We start from the raw sequence: 22,191 nt of genomic DNA on the forward strand, positions 1-22,191 counted from the left end.
ATCTCCCCAAATGTATTACTAATTAAGATAAGGTTAAACAACATTAATCTGATTATCAGAAGGCAAGTTGTTAACTGCTTCAACACAGTATGTTCTCCTCCCCTTCCTGCCCCTCACATCTCCTTGGTGCTGCTGCAGATCTTAAAACGCTGAACTGTGAGGTAGGACATGGAAGTTTTCAATTACGTATGTGTGTATGTGTACATGTGGTTTACACGTATATATGTATATATACACTCCTACAAACATGCATATATATATACACACAAGCACGTGTGCATATATGTATTTATATGTATGTGCCTTTGGTCCCCTGGACAACCATTTCACAAAGCGATGAACTCCACAGTGAGGGTCTGGCTGCTTTCGTTTACGTAAGACATTGGGACGTGCTGCGTGGCTCTGCACAGACATAGAGGTGCTGTACCAGCCCATAGCATACAAGCAGTAAGTGATTTGCACTGTACTTACAGTCTGATGCCAATTTAATGGCATGCATCAACTATGTAATACCTTACAGTAACATTAACCAATAATGAACTGGTATCTTCCTTTCACTAAGTAGACCGTCACTCATTTTAAGAAGGTCTCCTTTGTAAACACGTGAAGTCACAAGCTTCCGTCTCAGACTGGCTCATCAGACCCTGGCGCCATATGGCAGAGCTGATTTTGGAAACTTAATTTTAGCTTGGCAGAAGGTGAGGCCACTGCAAAAGAGGACTCGGTCACACAAGGTGACAAACGTCTGTCAAAGGCCATGGGGGAACTGAAGGGACCGAGCGTCTCTTAGGGTGAGGCCCCAAATGCAAAGCATCAGGCATGTCCAACTGGACAGGAGAAGAGATTAAGGGCTTAGCTGTACAAAGCACGGAGTTAACAGGAGAATATGACAATTTGGAATAACAGAGCTGTAAAATTACCTTGGTCTATGGTCACATGCTAGCCCTTATCAGTGGCCTACTTCTTGGCCATGTAAGAATTCCCTTGAGATATCCCAGACAATGACTGTGAATGAAATCTGAAACACTCAGCCCTGAAAGGGAAACTGGATCTCATACTAAAATACCTGGTCAGTCCTGCAGGTGTGAGCCTGGCAACTGTCTCCCTCTGAAATGAAGCTTCTTTTTGTTGCAGGTAACACTGAGAGTAAGAAACTGAAAGCATGTACTTATTTATTGTTAGTGCTCAGAGTGGCAGGAGGTAGTGGTGGTAGCGTGGATTTTCCTGCTTTCTATCCGGCTGGGCCAGCAGAAGCAGAAGAATCCATTTCCTTTTTGGTGAAAATCAGCTGTATTCTCTGACCCATACATACCAGCACAATGCCCTTGTGCTCAGGTTGAAAATACTGCAGAAGAGTATTTCAGGCCTGCACAAAGTTTCAAATAATGAATTAAAAAGATGGGGATGTGTGCCACGTTTTGAAAAACAAAGCAAACGCTGGGTTTGATGTTCCACCTACTCGTTCTGTGCAGTTACAGCTTACACCGCATCAGGGGCATGCTGCCATATGCCAGGGACTGACAGAAAGTACTCTCCACTAAATGAAGGGTCAGAGATAGTAATATGTATTAGGGCACACGGAAAAATTGGAGAAATGATGACAGTATTTAATCTAGCATTTCTGAACGTCAGTGTTCTGAAATGTTCAAATGTCAACACGTGAAAATAATTGCATTTTCTTTTGGAAAAAGTGGGAGAGTTGCAACAGTTGTGTCATATTTTTACTTTTACTAATCAAACTGCTTCAATACATGACAAATTATGACAGCAGGTGGTTGCCTTGATTTTTACTCACGCTAGTTACTAATAATGCCAAATAGAATTTGAAACTAAAGCATAAGTATTTTTCTCTTACAGTCTTTAACAGTAATGTAATCTGGATTACTGCTTGATAGCACTTACTTTACTGATCAGTACTGCTTCCGTTAATCTCTTGGCACCTTTCTTTGTTTTTTCATATATATCTCCTAATATTTACCTTTTTCTTTTCACTTTTAAAATTAGCAACTTCATTTAGTATTGACGAGTTCTTTGCGATCTCCTATTTCTTAGTGCATTCATTGGATTGGCTTAAGCTTCTAATAAAGCCTTATCTTTAAAAAACCTAAAAACAACCCGACTTCTTTTAACTGAGATGTTTTCTTATGTCTATATTTTCACGTTTCAATAAGCACTATCATACTCCACTTGTAGCTATGTTGCAATAATGATGGTTTTTCTACACTACTGTTGATGTGTATTTTGGCCACCTGTGCTATTTCCAATGACTTGTACACCTCTCTTGCATGAAATATTAGCTAGCGGTGTCCATTTGCCTTTCCCCACCTTATCTATCATCCCTCATTTGTTAGTGAGACCGCTTCAGGCCTAGAGGAGCCCGTGGTGTGCATTGCCAGCTGTTGGCTTTCCATACACACTCCTTGAACGGGCAGAGTTAGGGCGCAGGAGCTGCATCCCCTGGGTGGGACGGGCCGTGTCCCCGCGTCCCTGCAGCCAGGGATCCCAAGCACCGTCCTGTGGCGGGGGGTCTCCCACAAACTAACGGTGGGTTTTGTCGTTCTCTCCCTAGGGGACACAACGGGGTCCGATCCTGCATCAGCGCTCTGCACTCCGACGTGAGTGGGCCCCTGGGGAAGGGGATCCGTCCTGCCCCTGCTTTGGTGCTGGCTTGTCATCCCCCCCGCGCCCCTGGACAAGCCCCAGCCCCCTTCCCTCGGCCTGCGCCTCCCAGAGGGCCTGACGTTGGCTTGGCCCCAGTCGAGGCCATGGAAACAATTAGCTCAAGCGGATCCGCCTGGCCTGGCAGCAGCCTGGGGCCCAGCAGAGCCCGACAAAAGCCTCTTCCCAAACTCCTGTTTTTTGGAACAGGGCCCGAAACAACCCCAAGGGAGCGTGGGGAGGCCCGTTTCCCTCACTGTCACCCGGCCCACCACCCCCGTGCAGCACTGTCCCTCGTCCCCTCGAGCCGCTCAGAGCCAGGGGGTGACGCGATGGATGGCCGCAGGGCTCGGGAGGCGCCTGCCCGAAGCCAGGGTCCTCCCGCTCGCCCCGTCGAGGCCTGGCCACATCCGCGGCAGGGAGGCCGGGAGCGCGGCTGGCCCCACAGCGCCGGGCGGCCGCCTCCTGCGCCACTGCCTGCTGCGGAGGGAAAGGAGAGCGGCAGCGGGATGCGCCAGCTCTGCCCCGTAGCGCGCAGCTCTGAGAGCCTTCATTTAAAAACCGCAGACCCTGGCTAGGGGTACGCAGCTCTGAAAGCCGAGGTCTTTACGCACGGCAAGACCCGCTCTTCCCCCGCTAGGGCCCCACGCAGCCCCCAGCCCAGCCCCAGCACGGACGGACACAGGGAGGCGCCCAGGCTGCCCTCAGCAAAGATGGCAGCTGCTCGTCTCCTCCTTGTCTTCGTTTTGAAAAAGATGGCGGCCCGCGACGGCGCCGCTGCCTCCCTCACTCAAGATGGCGCCCGACCGTTTTTCTCCCCCTTTGCCCCGTTGGCAGTTGCCACGCTCCCGCGCCCTACTCTGCCCTCAGCCAGCATGGCGCCTGCCCGCGCGAGCCCGGCCGGTGCCCGTAGCAAACATGGCGGCGCCACCTCAGCTGCCATTGTGCGCGCGCCGTGCCCTCCGCCGCAGTGGCTTCAGCGGCTTCATCTCCGTCGACGTAAAGATGGCGGAAGCGGTTGCGGCCGTTTGAATTCCAGCGGAGCCGCCAAAGCCGCGCACAAAAGAGCCGCAGCCCCCCGGCAGCAGCGGCGGCGGCTGTTCGCGGGGCTCGCGCTGCCGCCATGGACTCGCTGCCGGGGGAGGACCGGACGCTGCCCGTGGCGTTGGAGGGCAGGTAGGCGGGCAGGGCCTGCTGGGGAGCGGGGGGTCGCCGCGGGCGCTGAGGCGAGGCGCCGGGCCGGCCGCTCCGCTCCCCTCCCCTCCGCGGGGCCCCGACGGCTGCGCGGGGGCAGGCGCCTCCCGGCGCTCTCCTCAGCTTCCCGCTCCTCAGCGATGTCCTCCCCTTCCGCAGCGTCGGCGTTTCCCAGCTGCCAGACGTCTCCCGAGGTGACCCCCAGCCTGGCCCGGCCGGCAGCGAAGGTAAGGCCGGAGGGCAGACCCCTCCCGGCGGGGCCTCCGCGCCCGCTCGGGGGGCGGCGAGGCGCCGGCCTCAGGGGCGAGGGGCTCTCCGGCTCTGTGGGCGCACGAAGCTTGGCCAGAAACTTCACTGTGGCGCAGCTGGGCTCACTGTGGCTGCGTCTGAGGCCGGTGAAAGGCGCCCTGTGCGTTTCTAGAAAAATTCCTTCCCGCAGCTTGCCTCTTCTGAGTTGCTTGTTGTTTCGGGACCCCCCTCCCAAACGTGGTCTTGAAAGCGAAAAGCTCTGCGGGCAGAAAGAATCCAGTGCGCTTCCCCATCTGGGAGAAGTGTCATAGCAAACGTTAACAAAACATCAGTGGTGACTGCTGAGCAGGAGGCTCAGGCTTGTAGTGGTTCTAATAAATCACTTTTTCAAAAAAAGGCAGAAAATATGTTTTAAATGAGGCAGCTTTCTGTAAGTTATGTCTCTCTAAGACTATAAAATGCCAGCAGCTGCTGCAATTGCTATTGTGCAGTAGGTTGTCTGTGGCTGTTAAGTCTGTGAATCTTGTAAAATGATCTGCAGTCTTGTGGATTGTGTGCTAAAATACTGAAAGTATCCAGTAAGACAATATTGCTTTTTCACATACTGCCTAATCCTAGGGAAATTGCATGCCATGTATCGTTAGGCTTCCCAGTTTCAATTCAGCTATGTGGAGTTACTTGCTTTCTGTCCAAATGGCTGAGCTAGTGCCCATTATCCTGCTTCTTTACTTCTTCTTTCAATAAGAAGCCTTCCTGTCTAATTTACTGATCCCCATTGAATATGGAATGTAATTCAGTTTGTCTTTCTATGTGGTGACCATGTAATTACATTCATCTTATTTCAGGTCTGGGAGAAAATAACTTGAAGTGGTTAATTTAAAGTAAAATGATTGAATGGTAGTGTTCTGAAAACTGCTATTAGTCTAGTGAACTGTTCTGTGTTTTGTTATGTGAATTTCTGAGGTGTATGTCTTTGACTTCTCTTTATTTATGTGTTTATTCAGCAAATAACTTTGCTGACCTCATTGTCTAGAAAAAGTAGGTAGTACAAACTAGGGGAATTTGGATATGTTTCCCAAGAGGACCTGTTTCTTCGTGAAAGCAAGCGAAGAAAGAAACATACCAAGGTTGCAATATGGTGTGACTATATTCTGCATGTGCTTGAGGAATGCTGTCACGTGAGATTAATTAGAACTTTGAGATTTAAAACCCCCGCCATGGCATTCTTTGATGTATTTTAAAGACTGATTTGTGTTGTTTCATTTAAAGTACTTTCAAAATTGTTATGCAACTTCTTTTTCATTAGAATGAGGGTCAGTCTGAGGCCTCACCTTTATATTTCAAGATGTTGTGAATAGAACATGTTTATGCAATCTTGTTTGTTTTACTCTCACAGAAGCTTTGAATGGGAAGAGTTTTGTACTCCTAGTAAATGTAGCTGTTACAGAATATGTATGCAAACAGAAGAAGTTTCACTACGTATATATTCAGAAGGGATTACATTCTATGAATATAGATACTGGTAACTTTCTCCATGCATGGTTTCCCTGAGTTTAAGGCGGAGTCCTGTCCTGTGGCCACTAAGATACTGAATGATTTGAACTGCTTTCTAATAGTTTAATGAGACTTTATTTTAATAGGGGAGTCCCTTGCAGTTGCTCTGATGACTTGTCTCTTAAAAACTGACCCTTGCGTGGCTTAAATTCATGTACTACTTGGTTTAAAAGGATGATGTTGGAATTTGGGAGCTTATTTGATAGCCAAGTTATTGTGGTCAGAGAGAAATCTAGATACGATGTAGCACCACTAACACACAAGGTAAACAAGGGGCAAAAATTCCTGCCTCCCTTCCCAAAAGGTGTTGTATTTTTATTGTGTTTAGATTAAAGTAAGCCTTTGCTATTTCCAAATTGAAGCCTAGCTTAGATTCCTGTGTCTGAACTTACTGTCTTCTCAAATGCCTAGTGTTACCAGATGTGGCAGAAGATACAGTCTCACCAACCAGAGCTCGGACCATGAAAGACTATGAAAATGTGAGTAGCTTCTAATATAAGATTCCATGACAGAATCATGATGAAGATATGTCTAGCGTGCTGACTAAAGTGCCGACTTTCTGGGTCGGGTTTTTAGTTTGTTTCAGTAAGTATAGATCTGTTGTGTGATCAGCTAGCCACTTGTCTTTGAACCTCCTCTTTTCATATTTGTTCACAAGTGTTTGAAATGCTTTTGTTACAAAGGTCTAGTATCTCATGCATTATGACATAGTTTTGTAGATAAAATTGGATTTGATGCTTACTAGAGTATATAGGGAAACATAGACATTTCTTATGTACCAACTGTACTGGTTGTTTCAATAGAATGAACTATTTAAGTAAAAAAACCCAATTATTTCTCACTGCTGAATAATGATTTGTTCTGTAACGCAGCTATAACCCAAATCATCTATAGAGACTTAAGTTGTTTAAATCAAAATCCTTTTGTTTGGAGAAGCTTTAGAGGAGAAAGCAATTAAATCTCTTGGAGAAAACTGCTTTAGTCTAGGTAGAGGCTGTGGCTTGATATCTGTTTAAGATATATCCAAGTGTCTGCGGGTTTGACTGTGGTTCTACAGCTGCTATTGTGTTTTGCAGGATTGTTATGTTTGAAATGAGCATTCATTTCTAAGTTTTTCTTACAGTTTCTTGTAGCCCTCTTCCCTCTCTCCTCAGAGGGATATGTTTTTCATTTAGAGTTTAAAGCTTGTTTTGGAAAGCCTTGGGGAAGGATGTTTTTGCAGATACTGCTGATTTCACTTTCTCTTTTGTTTTCATGTGATGGTGGTAAAATGAGATGCCTTGGTATTATGTGCCTAAAATCTTTACCATTACATGTGCCAAAGACATCAGTTTGGGATATGCATTCTGCAAGTGGCTTAGTATCTACAGTGTTTATTTTCTGTGGTTGGCTCTTTCTGACGAAGGGTTTTTTATTCCGTTTTGGAATAAGCATGAGATTCTATGCCTTGCTTTTGCCCTCTGGTCCAGAGGCTGTACTGTTGAGGTCTGACTGCATGTTGAGGTATGCTAGAGATGAGGTATGCTGTTTCAGCCTGGGCCTCTATATTGACTTACAGGAGAAGGGGTCTCCCCACAGACCTCTGGTTTCCTGGTATGTACCAACGCCTTCCTGTGCTCCTTCCTGTGCTAAACTGAACTGTAGAATTTCTCATAGGCTTTTGTGGGTGCCAAAACTACTATGAAGCTAAAAAATCCATTAAAGTAATGGAAGAACCCACTGAAGGCACTCAAACATGGAGACATTTCTATAACTTCTGGTTTTGAGTCTTTAAGATTCAGGTTGCTGGTAGCTGGAAGGCTAAACCTGAGGAAGGCAGCATCCAGTAGTAGCTCTTTTGGATTTGCATCCTAAGGCTGTCCTTATGCTATGCTAAGGCAATCTGAATTAGCACTTTAAAAGAAGGTAAAGGTTGTAGGTTATTCCTGCTTGGAGTTGACATGTTCTCTATTGCTGCATGAATTTGCTTTCTTTGTGGCAGCATTATTTATACAGGGCATAAGAAGGAAATGATAGAAAGAGTGGGCTCCTCACCTTGCAGTTTAGAGAACAGTGTGATGTAATGACCCTTGAATGACGTGGTGGGTAGCTCCATGTAGAAGAGGTCCCTTTCATGTTTTATGTTTTTATGGCGAGCTTGCTGAGCTAGATAACATTAGAGGTGTAGGTTTTATTTCTCCTATTGCAAGGAAGCAGGACACGTTATGAATACCATGTGCAGTTGGGAATGTGATTACATGAGCAAAATGAAAGACATCTGTAACCAAGGACTTTGTCATGGTTTATTAGATCCTTTTGAACAGAAAGGACAAATGGTATGTAGTTAGGGAACTGAGTGATATTAGTGGGTTTTTGTCTCGTCTTCCCAAACCCATTTAGTTATGGTTTTACAGTCTTTTGAAATGGCCTCTGCTGGCAAAAACTGTTGTGCTGTGAAACCACAGCCTCTGCTGACAGATGCCATTTTGCATAAAAGTGACTCTCTGCAGATGTGGAAAGGAACTAAATTGATCTAGGCAAATGGTATTTGTTACCATGCAATGGGGTGGAATATTCTGTGTAGAGAGTACTTGCATTGTTCTGGTTTTCAAGAAGTCTCTGCTGTTTCTCTTCATTCCCTTCCTCCCTTTTTTAATACAGAAACCACTATGTGAAGAGGAGTTAAAACTGAGCTTTCAAATGCAGAAGTTGAGAGGATTGTCATAAAATTCCTTTACAGTGTTAACTTGTTCACATTTTACACGTTGTGTTTTGTTAAGCTATAACTTTGAACTGTAGTCTGCCTAAATTAACTTTGCTCTGGGAAACAATGTCAGAGACTATGTTTGTTTCACTTCTTGGTTTAGCAGTATGTTTTGTTTGCACTTTGAAAATAGTACCCTTAAACTCTCTGATTTAATTCTATTGCCAGTGAAATACATGGAAATAGTCTCATAACAGCACAGCATTACCTTAATTCTGTTTTTTCCTTTTAACTGAGAAATGTATTCAAGGTGTGAAAACTGACTAGAAGTTCAGCTCATACAGCTTTGGAGTAAGATTCAAGATGATCATTGCCAGCTTAAAAAAAAAATAAAAATCACAAAACTGCGGCCTATTCTCACTAGTTGCGTGTAATCATGCTGAACTTAGCAGGACAGAGCAGAGTAAGATATCCAGGATCTAGCTCTTGGGGGTTCCATGCTGCAACCTTACTTCATTTAAGAAAACTTTAATTTTTTGACTTACTCCAAATAAGCATTTGGGTTTTGAGCAACATCCTGCACTGTGCTCTGACTTATATCAAAGTTGCATTAACTTAATGCTTGCATCTGCTTGAATATTCCAGAAGAATTATTCCCATTTAACTAGTGTAATACTGTGTTTTAAGTAGTTACAACTTCTTACAGATCAAGTTTATATCCTCTACTCCTTGTTATCATCCAATTGGAATTGTAGGGGAAAAAAATGATAGAATCATGAATTAAATATGTTTTGCTACTGCTTCTAAAGACAGGCTTCTTCAGGATGTGAGAACAGGCCACAAGTTTATGTAGACCTGCATATTTTTAGGTACTTGGTTGATCTTTACTTGTGTGAATAATGACGAGACTGCTTGCTGAGCAAATCTTGTTTGAACTGAGGAATTGCCCACAAATGCAGGTTCTGAGTACAGTTGCAGAAAATAGTTTTCTTTGGTTTTCACATATTAGCGATACAATTTAAGTACCTGGTAACTTTTACAAGTGGTGCTGTGCTGCTGTTCTGGGAAGAACCTAGATAAATATTTTATTAGCATCTTTCTACTGTATTAGATTTCTTCTTGCTGAAAGCATCTGGTAGGGGACACTGGTTTTGTTTGAATGAATGTTCTACACTTGGTCTCTTAAATTTTAGAAGGAGACTCTAATGAAATCATCAACTGTGTTGCTGCTTCTGCTTGGAAGGTTAAAAATCTTAAGTCTTGAAGGACAGATGTACAAGAAGCAGTTTTTTTAAATTGCACTATTAAAAATGGAATGCGTAAAGGTTTTATTGGTGTATGATTGAGTTCATGTGCCTTACATGCTTGTGCCTTTTTCTTCCACGCATAATGCTACTGTCCAAAGCCTTGCCAAAAAAAAGCTTCTGTTTCAACATATCTTCTTGTATTTTGTGTTTTGTTCAAGTTGTGTTTTTTAGAAGACAGAACTACTTAATATTGCAAACCAAGAGGTATGAACTCTTGGATTCTTTGTGTCAAGTCAGCTACCCTTAGTACTGAGAGAGGGAATATCCTAAAGAGCATTGTCTGTTTTAGGAGCATGCTGACAAGCTATTACTTTTTTTTTTTTTAACTTTATAGTTTAAGCGCTAGAGTCTCAGTTTGGCAGGGCTAAAAATAAACACAATTAACCACACAGTAAACACATGTACATGTTTAAATGTATAATATTAATGTTTAAATAGATAATTATATAGGCATTTAAAAGTGTGTATATATCTTATAAGAATAAGAGGGGGTGGGGTGTGTGTGTGTATATGTATATATAAATATATATAATCTTTTTAAGGAATATATTCAGTATGATTAGGCTAGAATGCGGTTCCTGTTTCTTCAAGAGAGGAATGGGAACAGAAGATGCTATGTTATGTCTCAGGTGGTAGGGAGAAAAGTAAGTTCTGGGATGTGTGCTGGCACTGGAGCAAATGACAGAAACCTGTTCAAGGGCTTAGATATTTGCACTGGGTGACACAGTCTGGGAGGGAGGAATGTTTCCTCATGTATTCTTGTTGTTAAGAGCTTCATATTTGGGAATATTTTATTTACTGTGTCCAATAGTTGAACTCTAATCTTTGTACTTGTCTTACACTATGAAGACCAAAAGCAAATGTGACAGCAGTTTTCAGTGGTTATTTTACTTGGCTTGAACAACAAGGTATCGTTTGCTTATTTCACAGCAAATCACTGATCTGAAGAAAGAGAACTTCAACCTAAAACTTCGTATATATTTTCTGGAGGAGCGAATGCAGCAGAAGTTTGATGGCCCCACTGAAGAAATCTACAAAATTGTATGCATTTAGAGTAACTTAATAGTGTTTTTTTGAGGGGGAGGGGAGCAAAGTTTCTTCTATGTTAAAGTTGCCTCTTTTACTCAACTTGTGATTATTTTTTTTTGGCATTGGAAACTGTAGTATAATTTTATTTTATTCCGACCTAATACTTTTCGGTATAAAGGAATTAAAATAACCTGTGTGGAGTGTGGAAAGATAAAGTTACAGTCCTGAGTAAAGATGCCATGTTAGTGCCCACAAGTGTGGGACAGGTTAAGAGATGTTATGTTTCAAGTAAGTGGTTATGGATCTCTTGTAGTTGTGCTACTGAAATCATGTACTGAATGTCTAGAAGAAGCAGTGCGCTCCCTTCGGTGTTGGATATGTAGTAATTCTGCTTGCTGCTATCGGGGAACTCCATTCGCTCCTCTATTCTTTCGCAGACTTATCAAATGTCATTAAAGCTACTTGGAGGTTGCGTGGGTACTCTAGCATTTGTTAGCTGCTTGGCCTCTGACTGTTCACTGAAGGGGTCCGCTTCATTCTAGCTATTCTTGAAAGGTGTTTCACCAGCTTTATGGCTGCCTGTTGATTAAGGCAGTAGATCTTCCAGTCTCTATGGAGCTGGCATTATCTTGTTGTTTGCATGTAGATAAAGGTGCATTAGGGTTGTATTTAGCTGCTAATTTTATTCTTATGAATGGAAAGAATGCAGATTCATATGGGACTGGAAGTCACTGATTTGTTTGTTTATAGAACCAACTGGTTGTTTTTTTTTAAGTTGGAAGCAAGGTTAGTGTCTTGTGTCCTCATTTTTTCAGGCTTACAGGTGGCGATAAGCATTTCTTGGGCCTTTTGGTGGCCTCTGCCCCCTATAAGGGAAAAGAAGTCACTTTGCTAATCCATTAGGGTATTATATTAGTAACAGATGCTGTACTGTGTCTTCAGTTTCCCCTATTAGGATGAAAACTTAATTCTCTTGATGGCTGCTTCAGGTCATGATTTCAATTGAGTATTGCTAATTGGTCTTCTGTCCTGGTCTTCTGTGTTGGTGTCTATCTTCTAATATATTGAAAAGTTGTCTGTCAATTTGCAGACCAGGTACTGCTCTATACAGTGTGTGCTTAAGTTATAATAAGTCCTTTTCCCAGGCTATAACAAAACCACAAACTTTGGTAATTGGTCTTTAGTAATCAAGCTTAAAAAAAGAGATCTTATAGCTCAAAGAAAAACCAAGCGCCCAAGCTTTAGAAACTCCAAGCTGTTTTGAACTGCTTCCCACTGCAATTAAGTGTGTATGTATGTGTTTAGGGATTTGTATTGTTTGAATACAATGGTCCTAAATGCTCTTTGAGATTCTTGAGTCCTGAACCTTCCAAGATTTTTCCTTTAACAGCTAAAAATCATTTCAATTCCATCCTCCTCCCCCCCCCCCAAGACACACTCATAACTTCTTTATGCTATGCTGAGCTCAGTGAGACTTTATATTTGCTCGTCCAAACAAAAGGTAACCTACATGTTGCAGTAACTTTTGGATATGGTGACCTCTGAATTGTCTTCGAGTGTTTTCATTCTTGTATTCTAGAATATTGAGCTGAAAGTTGAGATAGAAAGTCTGAAGCGTGACCTGCAGGAGAGAGAGAAACTACTCATCAAAGCCTCGTAAGTACCAGTACATTTCTCAGTGTCAGTTATTGTGGTGTCTTAAGTCTTCCAAGATCTTGCTTCTATTTGATTTTTCTTCTGGTGCTTTAAGACTATAAGGCTCCCAAAGTAGTAGTTTAGAGGGCTTTATCTAGAAATTGCTTCATTCATTTAGTTTCAGTAAGGAGTTCTTAAACGTACAGCAATGTTAACGTAGTTGCACCAGCCAGTGTGACTTTGATGTGATATCCTTCACTGCCTGGTATTATTCAGGTAAATAAATGCCCCCGTTTAGTTGGGAATGGGTTACCATTCCTATTCTTGTAGAAGATCTTAATTGTGTCAACAGACAGACTTTTTTAGTGAATTGGAAAGATGGGGCACACAACCCCGTAAACAACAGGGCTGTTAGTTCTGAATGAATCTTATCTAGAATGAACCACAACACCGTTCTAATACTATATAAAAATGAATGCTCTTAAAATCCCTGTTTTTGTATTGGAGCATTTTTTCCAAATGTTACTTATTTAAAAACTGTGTAGTGCTGCATTGTCTTATGAGCAAGATGGAATATGGTTTGTGGAGGGCCTGGATGGCTGTGAAAATGACAATTGCCTGTTAAACTGTTTCCCTCCAGATGTCTCTGGTTCAAAACTAAACTGAGCAGGCAATTAGTGGTAGCTACTGACTGCTGCATGGGTGTTTGTTTCAATGGACTTCTTTGTCTGGCCTGCCTCGCAAGGCACTGAATTGTTACTAATTAGCCTTTTTTCAGTAGTTTGGATCCACTTTCAAGTGGATCCTGAGGACCAAATTTTTGTTTGGTCTCTCCAGAAAGCTGTCAATGTATTGACGGGTTTTCTAGGGGAAACCTTGCACTACTGAAGTTTATAATAGGAAGCCAAGTTAAAGGGGAGATGACAAACAAGTGGTTGTTCTTTGCTTTATAAGAAACAAGGATTGTTTCCTTACTAGGAGTTATCAATTACTGTAGATGCAGTTGGAGAGGTCTCAGGAGCTTCATATCTTCAGTTAATTTGAGTGCTGCTGTCTGTAGAAAATACAACTTTGCCAGAGGCTTGGTACTGTATTTTAAAGCTTTATAAGTGAAATATTTTGTTCATATTTTTATCTCTTTCATTAAATATAAAAAGTGCTTGCTTATCCAATGTGACAAGGCTTGTGTGGGGAACTCTTGTTGCTTTATATCAAGCAGAGACTATATCCCAGCAATTGCTATATAACCTGTAGATGTTTGTATTTAATCCTGTAGTGACATGCAGGCACAGATAAAGTGGAAATCATTTGCTTGTGCATAATCTATCAGCCTCTCACACTTTAAACGTTTCCTACTCTGATATGTAAAGTGCTTTTTGGGCGAGCATAAATGTTTCATCGTTACCTTTTCTCCTGAGTGGGAGCACATAAGAATGAACAGTAGTATTTTTCTAATAGCTTTTTTGTTTAAATGTTGAATTTCTTCCAATATTATGGTCTTTCAGTAAGGCAGTTGAAAGTCTGGCTCAAGGAGATGATGCTGAAATACAGCGTGTGAAAGAAGAGGCACAAAAGAAGGCACAAGAAGTGGAAGAAGTCCTGACTAGCAGAATAAACCTTCTGGAAGAGGCAAGTGTCTAAAACTGAAAGAGTAGTTAGAAATCTTTAGTCTCTGTACTGTGGCTGAGATCTGATACCATGATCTGCCTAAAAAATATTTCAGAATTGTTTCAGCTTTCCTGGAAAAATAGCTACTACAAAAATAGAAAAAAATACCCTGAAAGGGGAGATGTGGTTAACTGCTCTAGAAATTTTGAATACGAGAGGATAGCTTGTCTTCAGCAAACTTATACATTTTTGGTGGCATTTAGAAATCTGCAGCACAAATCTTTAGTTCCTGAATTCTGGTGAGGAGGCTAGATTTCTAGAACTGTAATACCCTCTGTTGAGAAGGAGAGGGACTTGATTATGAATGTTTCCACTGATAATTCAGCTACTTTGGAAGCAGAGACAAGAGGTCTGTAAGAGCTCCTTGTCCCTTCCCATCTTCCTCAGTATATGCGTATAAACCTGAGATTCCGTGGCTTATGCTCACGTGTTTACTGTAGGCTGAGAAAGGCTACCTACACATGGCAGTGTCTTGTAACAGCGACACTGTTACACAGGAGAATTGCTTCAGGTTGTCCTCATTTCCTTGTGGAAAGACCCAACAAGGAAAAGTCTTTTCTCCATGTGAATAACATCCTTCCTCAGAAGCAAGAAGTCCAGTTTCATTTAGAGAAAGTTTGCTATTGAGTGCATGTTTCCTATGTTGGAAACACTTGTTTCAAGTTCTAAAAATATGTAAGCTAATGATTGTTTTGCATCATTGACTGTGTATACTTACCTATAGGTAAGGGATTTTATAAGTGTGTTTGTGGAAGTAGAAGCCTAGCGCTCTTTCTCTAAGTGAAGAGAAATAGCGTAAGGAGATATATTCCAATATCTGCTTTCCCACTCCTAAAAATGAATTCTTCGTGGAAGATGATGGTACAAATCTCATGATGCTATTTTCTGTCAGGATGATTTAGTGATGTTCCTAAAGCAGTGAGTGCTTTCGGGGGTGAGTGGGGAGATCTCTGTGACCTTTTCCTCAGTTGACTAGGACTGGGATTTCTCAAAGCGCTCCCTGTGCTGTGGGGTAGGCACAGAAGATCCTAAACTGCTTGCATGGGTACCAAAGTAGTCAGTTGGACTGGTGTTTCCCAAATCTGACTGGTAGAAGGGGAAAATAATCTGATCTCAGGGGTGGTATTGGTATTCTCTATTGCCTGAAGTCAATGTTGGCCTCAAGTGTCCTTATGCTTGTAAATGTAAATGCTGCAAAGTAGTATTAGTCACTTGTTTACATAGTGCCATATAATTATACAGATCTAGGAAACATAAACAAAGATTACTTTTTCTTAGGAGTTCTTCATTCAAAGATGAATGCAGACAGAACAGCCCTTTAGGAGAGGGAGGGAGTGGTGAACTTCAGTAATAAAGGACTTATCTCTTCCTGCCCTGCTTTCCTTTTTTATTGAGGGAGAGAAGGGAATTACATGTTAGGCTACAAGGAGACTTTTAGGTCATAGAGAGCAAAATTCATTTGAGCACAGCAGGGAAGCTTGCAAAAAAACCCGCAAAAAAAATTTGTGGTATATGAGGCTTTTGGTATTCCCTGTCTCCGTGATTTAGGTCACTAGAGGAGCTTGACCAGACTATCTGGGTGTTTCCTCCATCTCTGTAGCTGATCAGGAGGAAAATATCTGGCTCAATTTTTGTAAGATATAAATGGTGTTGGGAAGAGTTCCAGTTAGTTACAGTGAGGCTGTGAATGTGAATTTGATCTCTGATTGAATAAAGCCTTCTTCAACCTCCTTCATTTAACTGTAACTCTTTGTTATGGAAATGGGGACAGTAGGATAAAGCGAAACACGAAGTTCAGAAGCATTTGCAAAGCACTTGAAATACTGCTGAAAGTTGCTAAATTAAACATACCGACCTGTGTTAGGTAGAGGAAATTTCAATATGTGAAAAACTTTGTGACCACCTTATTCTTATAAGCATCAGGAGTGTCTGTTTTGGTTACAGAATCTTAAAGCTGCTCAAGAGGAGGTGGAAAAAGCCATTGCAGTGACAACGAAGGAGAAAGTTCTGAGAATGGCAGCTGAGCAGAAACTTGCTGCTTTTACAAACACACATCTGAAGGATCTGGATGTAATTACAGGAGCTGAGAAGGACAGGTCAGAACTATTGCTGCTGATAGTTTTTAACCAGTGGAAATTGTTTATTATTTAAACTTTCAGAGTCAGTGTTGATACTGGCTTTAAGGGTTTTATCCGACCCTCAGATACAGATTGGGTAAGATATCCAGTGGTACTCAACTATTAAATGAACGCAGCAATCTGCTTACAAGCTGTATGTTAGCAGAATCATCTTCCATTGAGGTCTGACAGTGTATTTAAAAAAAAAAAAAAAAAAATCGGCATGCATGTGACATGAGCATGTTCTGCTTTAAAACACTCTTGTAGCTTCACTGACTCTTCTAGCTGCTTTTTGAGCCATTGCTGAGTAGAAATTACAGCTCTTGCATTAGTTTTCATTTACTGCTTTCGCAGTGTTTGCATACTATTCAGTTCCAGTGATGCATGTATTGGTACACCTAAACAGGAAGAGAGAAATAACATGCAGTAGTTTAGGCTTCATGGCTTTGATTGTGCTTTACAAAGCACTGGCTTTGAGTTGTTCAGTAACGTCGGGTGGAGCAAAATGCCCGCAGTCAAACGTCAAAATTTCAGACGATTGATTTTTAGGAATTTAAGATAAAATGCGTGACTGGCTAGCAGTCCGATAAAGCGTTGTTAGTTTGGGGGTGTTAGCCTAGAACAGAGATGAAAAGATGCAGTTCTGGCTCTAACAGTCTAAAGACTGTTATGGTTCTTTAGAGTATCCTTTCCTATTGTTGCATGATTGAATCCTGCAGTTATCCAGTGTATGGTTAACTGCATAATTGGTCTATTCAGGTAACAGAAAGTTACATTTGCCTGAGGCTTTGATTTTATAGGTTTTATTTTAACCAAAGACAGGTTTCCAGTGTTTTCCAGATGGTTTTTATAAAAACATACAGATAATTGCAAATCTGAACTCTCCAGCAGCACAAAAATTATGGAATTGTTCTGATTTTGATACTGTATCTCAAGTGACACCGTAGTAATTACAATCTGCTCCAAGGTCATCTCCCTTGCTTCTGCTTTACCTTTTCCTATCTTCCTCTTTCTGTCTGTCAAACTCATCTACATGAAGACAGTTGCTCTCCTGATTGCCTTGAGCTTGGGAGGAATGCATTATAAAACCTATCTCTTTCAGAGGTACTTAAGTTCCAGCTCTGTAGTTGGTGTGAAAACCGGGCTTAAACTGTGGAAAGAAATTGTTGGTACTGTGAATTGTTGGTCAGTGAAGTGAAGGCTGTGTGGAGGCCAAGAACTCTTTTTTTTTTTTTTTTTTTGGGTGATCCAATGTTGGCAGGACCTTCTGTAATTACATGCTGCTAGATCAGCGTAAGGACTTGCAGGACTAGAAAAGCAGAGTGTTGATGGAAGAAGAGACTACTTGACTCCTTGAAGTGAACTGAGTATTAGTGTGCACTAAACACTTGAATGTGTTTGGGACTAGCCTGTTTGGAATTTGCATTGTAATTAAAGATAGTTTTACCACGAGGCTACAAAATACCAAGAGTCACAGCTGGCATCTGATGCTACAAACTTTTCAAGTCCCTTGAGTCTGTTAGGAAACTTGAGCATTGTGATTTTATCTGTTGGAAGACTGGGGGATGCCAAGATGAGTATGACCAAACAATGACCAAGTTTCTTTGTGAGTGTGATTTTATTCTGTATATGTGAGACACTGGGAAGCTGCTTTAGCTTACAAGTGAAAGTAAGTACTTGGGGGACACCAATGGTACATTAGGGAGAGTGTTGTATGTGCTAGGAAGTAGAATGTATTGATAAGTGTCACTACTTTTAGTTACATTGTGCTTTATATGGCACATAAACTTAAGCGTTTATTTTTGAAATGGTACTGGAAGAGAACAAAAATGAGCGCCTTGCCAATAGCTCAACCTTATTTGTTGCTTGCTTTAAAGTTATGGCACCCTTTTTCCCCCTTTGGAGGGAGAAGGGGTTATTGAAAGTACTTCCCAAAATCAAGCAAGTTTTGTCTGCAGTCTCTGCCTAGGAAAACTGTCTGTAGGATTTACTGGAGGGTAGGAGACGTGGTAGATGATGCAAGATTAATATTAAAAATCTTACAATTTTAGACTTATAGAGCAACTGAATCTGTCTTTGAAAAATAAAGAAGCTATAATTCAACACCTTGAAGAAGAAAAGTCTCAGAGTGGATCTTATGATGGGGACTTACCAGCAGAAAAAATCAGAGAACTTACCATTGCTTTGAGGCATGAAAAAGATAGTGAGATAGAGGTGAGATAACTGACTGAACAGCTGTACATTATAAACTTCATGTGGCCTGGATTTTAAAGGTCTTGTGCACAACAGTATGTAAGTGACTTAAACCAGTTTTTTAATGCCTTTCTTCATGATTATTCCCTTTTCCCTTCATCGCATTAACGCATATTGGTTATATTGTGGTTTGGCTGTCAATATTCATCTTCGTTATCCATGCTTATCATTCTTTCACTGGCAAGTCATATTTTTCATTGACTTTACACCTGTATTTTATTATAGATAGTGTGCAATTGTCTTAGTGATGTATATGTTAAAAAAAACCCTAGATCTTAATAGATCACTTAAAGATGACAACTTCTGTAGAAGAGAGCTTGTTTTTTAAAAAAAGTCTCTGCTTTTATGGTCTGGAGAAAAAGCTTTGGTAAGAGAAGTAAGCGTAAAAAATTCTCATGAAATAAAGTCAAGGTATAACCTCTGTAGGCTACAGAAAGGGCTATCTAAGAGTTAATGTTTTATTTTACTTGTCTTTTGCTCCCTTTAATGCTTAATGAGGTACCTTTTGTGCTTAGAGTGAATGTACTTGGTGGTAACAATTGTTTTCTTCTTGCAGGCAATCAGAATGGAGCTTAAAAATGAGAGAAGTTCTCTTGAAAAAAAAATTCAGGTAAGTTATGGTCTTGTGTGTGTGTTCCTTGACTGCTTATAATGCCTGCTAGAATCTCTTCTGTTATGCGTTCGTAGATGCAGAGAGGCCTTGGTTCAAAAAGGAGCAAAGTCGTCCTTTGGTAAATCCTTTGTTAGATGATGGGGAGGCTCACCTTGGTTTGAAACCACTTTCAGTGAAGTTGATACCACTTTCAGTGAAGTTGATAGGCGTTCTTATCAAATCTTTAAGCTGTATGGCTGATACTCATGGCCAGCCCATGAGACTGGCTTCTTTCCTTATATTCCAGGCACGTCTTTAAGATGGTGACTTGCATTTTGGGACTATATTTTATATTAGTAATTTGAGTAAAAAAGATGTAAAAATTCTGAGACAATGCTTATTAATGTGTGGTAACAGTATCTCTTAGTAGGAAGTTAATGCAACTTTCACCTAATCTAATTTAGTCTCTTCAAGAAGAGCTACGAGAGAGAGAAAATGAGCTTGCTGTTGAAAAGAAAAATGGTTTGAAAAGGGATAAAACCATTCAAGGGCTAACTATTGCATTAAAAGGAAAAGAAAAAGAGGTATGATTATGAAGTTGCTGGCTTGCAGAACTGTCTTGGGGGGATGTGCACCTTGGGGCTGACTGATCTCACCAACCATTGGGAGGCTTCTAATAGGTCCTGAATCACTGTTGTCATACAGCTGTAAGCAGTCCTGTGGAAAACTATTTCACATTTGTTATCAAGAGTTTTGAGTCTTGGACTGTGGGGGAGGAAAAAGATGCTGAACTGATGCTTTCTCCCTTAAGAACTTGGAGAATGTCTTCAGTTGCACACTTTTTTCATCAGCTCTGAACATCACTTAAAAGGTATGAAGTGTTTATGTTGTTGAGTAAGTGAAACTGGCATATAAAGTAAGCTACTGTGGGAGAGGTCAACTTCAAATGAAATTAAGATTTTTGTGGACTAGTGGGAAGCATTTAACTTCAGTCTATTGAGTGTTGTGTAATATGTGTAGGATTAACAGTTTCTTATACAGGACTTAGTATGATGTGTTTAGTGTTTTTATTCTTTAAAGTATGTTTTGTGTAGTTGGATGAAAGGATAGTGAGACACAATAGCTATTACAAAATCATCATCCCTTGGAAATAACTCTTTCTACATAGGATTCATTTTACTTTGTTTAAAGAATGAAGAACTTAGTTCTGAAATTGAGGATTTAAATGTTTCATTGGCAAAGGCAAGAGAGGCAACTCACAAAGCGCACATCCAAAAATTCAAGGTAAGAAGCAAGCAATTAAATATGGCTCTTCCCTTTTCTCCCCCTCCTCCATAATTCCACACAGGAGGTGGTATTTCATATCACCGAAAGTGGAGGAATGGAAATTATTTTAATATGTTGTTTATAATGCTTAATTGCTCTAGACAATTTGTTTCATGATAAGAACAGTTCTATTTAAAAGATGGAGCATTGAATTGACAGACTTCTTGTTTTTCAGTTTTTTTTTCCTCCTGTGGCAACTGAGATTTAAGGGAGAAATGTGTAAATGCAAATTAAGGGGCAAAATGACAAAGATACTCAAATAGTTGAGTTGATGTTGAGCTTGCTTTGTTAGCCCAAAAACACTTAGTGGCTTTTTTCCCCCATAAATATGGTAACAGCACATGCTCTTCTGTATTAGCAGAGTTGAATTGGGTATATGAGACTTATTTTGAATTTTTTGTGTAATAAATGCAAAACATCTGTTTATAAAGTGGTAGAGTATTCACTGTAAAAATGTGATTTAGTAATGCTCTCATGTGTGTAGAGGAGAAAGAACTTCGGCAAGAATTTTTGCATTCTAAAGGTCTTAATATGTAAGATGGGGGAAAATGAGTGTTTGACTTTAAAACAGACCACGTAATGGCTCTTCTAATGTTTGCAGACTTGCCTTGAATTCAGATCTAGTAAAAAGTGGATTTTTCATCTTCAACTAAAATAACACTGATTAAATAGTGACTTTTTTATTATGGTGTTTGTTCATTCACTTGGGCTCTCAGCTCAGCAGGAATGGAAGAGGCTAATACGCTTGCTTCCACGATACACTAGCCTAAAGCTTTGACTGCACTGTTTTTTAGGTTTCGGGGTGTAATGAAATAGTGATCCATTATTATAAATGGCAGTTGAAGAAATGGAGATGCCCTTTTTCACTTAACACCAAACTTTACTTTAGGAAAAGTATACTCTATTTCTTTCTCTAATAACTTTGGCCTGTGTGAATCTCTTTGCAGCTTCATACCAAGGAAGTCCTGCTTATTGAAATATTACCCAATCATTATAACCCTTTTGTTTTTATGCAACTTTGATTATTTTGGAAAGTGCTGTATTAAAAAGTCTGCAACTAATCCCTCCTGTCCATAGAAAGCGTATTGCATGTTGGGGAACACAGCAAGCATTTCTCCTCATTTACTCTGCTAATTAGCTCTAACTTTGAGCTGAAGTGGTTTGCTTTATGTGAGTAGATCAGGCTGCGTACGTCACTACTACTGTCATTTATGCTATAACTTCAAGGAGAAGGCCAGCCACAATGCTATGTGAGAGGGATGAACAGAAATAGCCCTTGCTTTTCCTATATGAAGTATGCTTATGGCTTAGTAGCTATTTGACCTAGTTTGGATTCAAACTGACCCGAAAGAAAAGACCTTCTATATTAGCATTGGATCCTGCAGCTCATAAAATGGTCTCACTTTTACTGTAGGCTCCTTTGCAGATCAACCTTTATGTAACTCTTAGTTACCTAAAACTCTTGTTATCCTACCCAGGATGTCATTGAAAGCTTTGTGTTATGCTGGAAAGTCTCTCAACTGTCTAAAATAATGTAACGTTTCCTGTGTCATCTGGGTAGCTGTCATTTCACTGTATTTTTGCACTCTTGAGTACTGAAAAGAGTAAATGGGGGCAGGGAAATAGACAGGAGTAAAGACTATTCCAGGCTGTATGAAATATATTTATAAACCTTGAACGCTGCTTTATGTTTTAGGGTGCTGAGGATTATCAAGCTCTCTTGATGGAAAAAGAAACCCTCCTAGCTGAGCTGCGTTCAGAGAACCTTATAAAGGATACTGAGAACCGTAAACTACAAAGGAGGATTAAAAGGGCTGATCAAGAGCTGAATGACTTGAATTTAGAAAGAGAGAAGATGGAAAGGGAGCTGGATGAAGCACAACTACAGAAGAGTAGAAGTGACAAAACCATTAATGTTATTATCGC

At 40.9% G+C, this 22,191-nt stretch overlaps 1 protein-coding gene across 4 annotated transcripts in view; it reads left to right on the top strand.

Moving 5' to 3' along the window:
• The window catches only part of CDK5RAP2 (CDK5 regulatory subunit associated protein 2), a 212,462-nt gene that overhangs the window by 127,115 nt on the left and 63,156 nt on the right, over positions 1–22,191 (top strand). For 3 of the 4 annotated variants that reach the window (XM_068914366.1, XM_068914370.1, XM_068914369.1), the window contains exons 1-12: positions 3,557–3,834; positions 4,012–4,079; positions 6,067–6,134; positions 10,576–10,686; positions 12,254–12,330; positions 13,815–13,938; positions 15,922–16,073; positions 18,146–18,308; positions 18,904–18,957; positions 19,404–19,523; positions 20,131–20,223; positions 21,962–22,180. In XM_068914366.1, coding sequence (XP_068770467.1) covers positions 3,782–3,834; positions 4,012–4,079; positions 6,067–6,134; positions 10,576–10,686; positions 12,254–12,330; positions 13,815–13,938; positions 15,922–16,073; positions 18,146–18,308; positions 18,904–18,957; positions 19,404–19,523; positions 20,131–20,223; positions 21,962–22,180 — 1,302 coding nt within the window. In that variant the 5' untranslated portion in view covers positions 3,557–3,781. Of the gene's footprint in view, positions 1–3,556; positions 3,835–4,011; positions 4,080–6,066; positions 6,135–10,575; positions 10,687–12,253; positions 12,331–13,814; positions 13,939–15,921; positions 16,074–18,145; positions 18,309–18,903; positions 18,958–19,403; positions 19,524–20,130; positions 20,224–21,961; positions 22,181–22,191 lie in introns of those variants that run through there. The other variant, XM_068914368.1, reaches the window with a different exon arrangement.

This window comes from Struthio camelus, chromosome 20 (assembly GCF_040807025.1).
Source record: "Struthio camelus isolate bStrCam1 chromosome 20, bStrCam1.hap1, whole genome shotgun sequence".
NCBI classification, from domain to species: domain Eukaryota; kingdom Metazoa; phylum Chordata; class Aves; order Struthioniformes; family Struthionidae; genus Struthio; species Struthio camelus.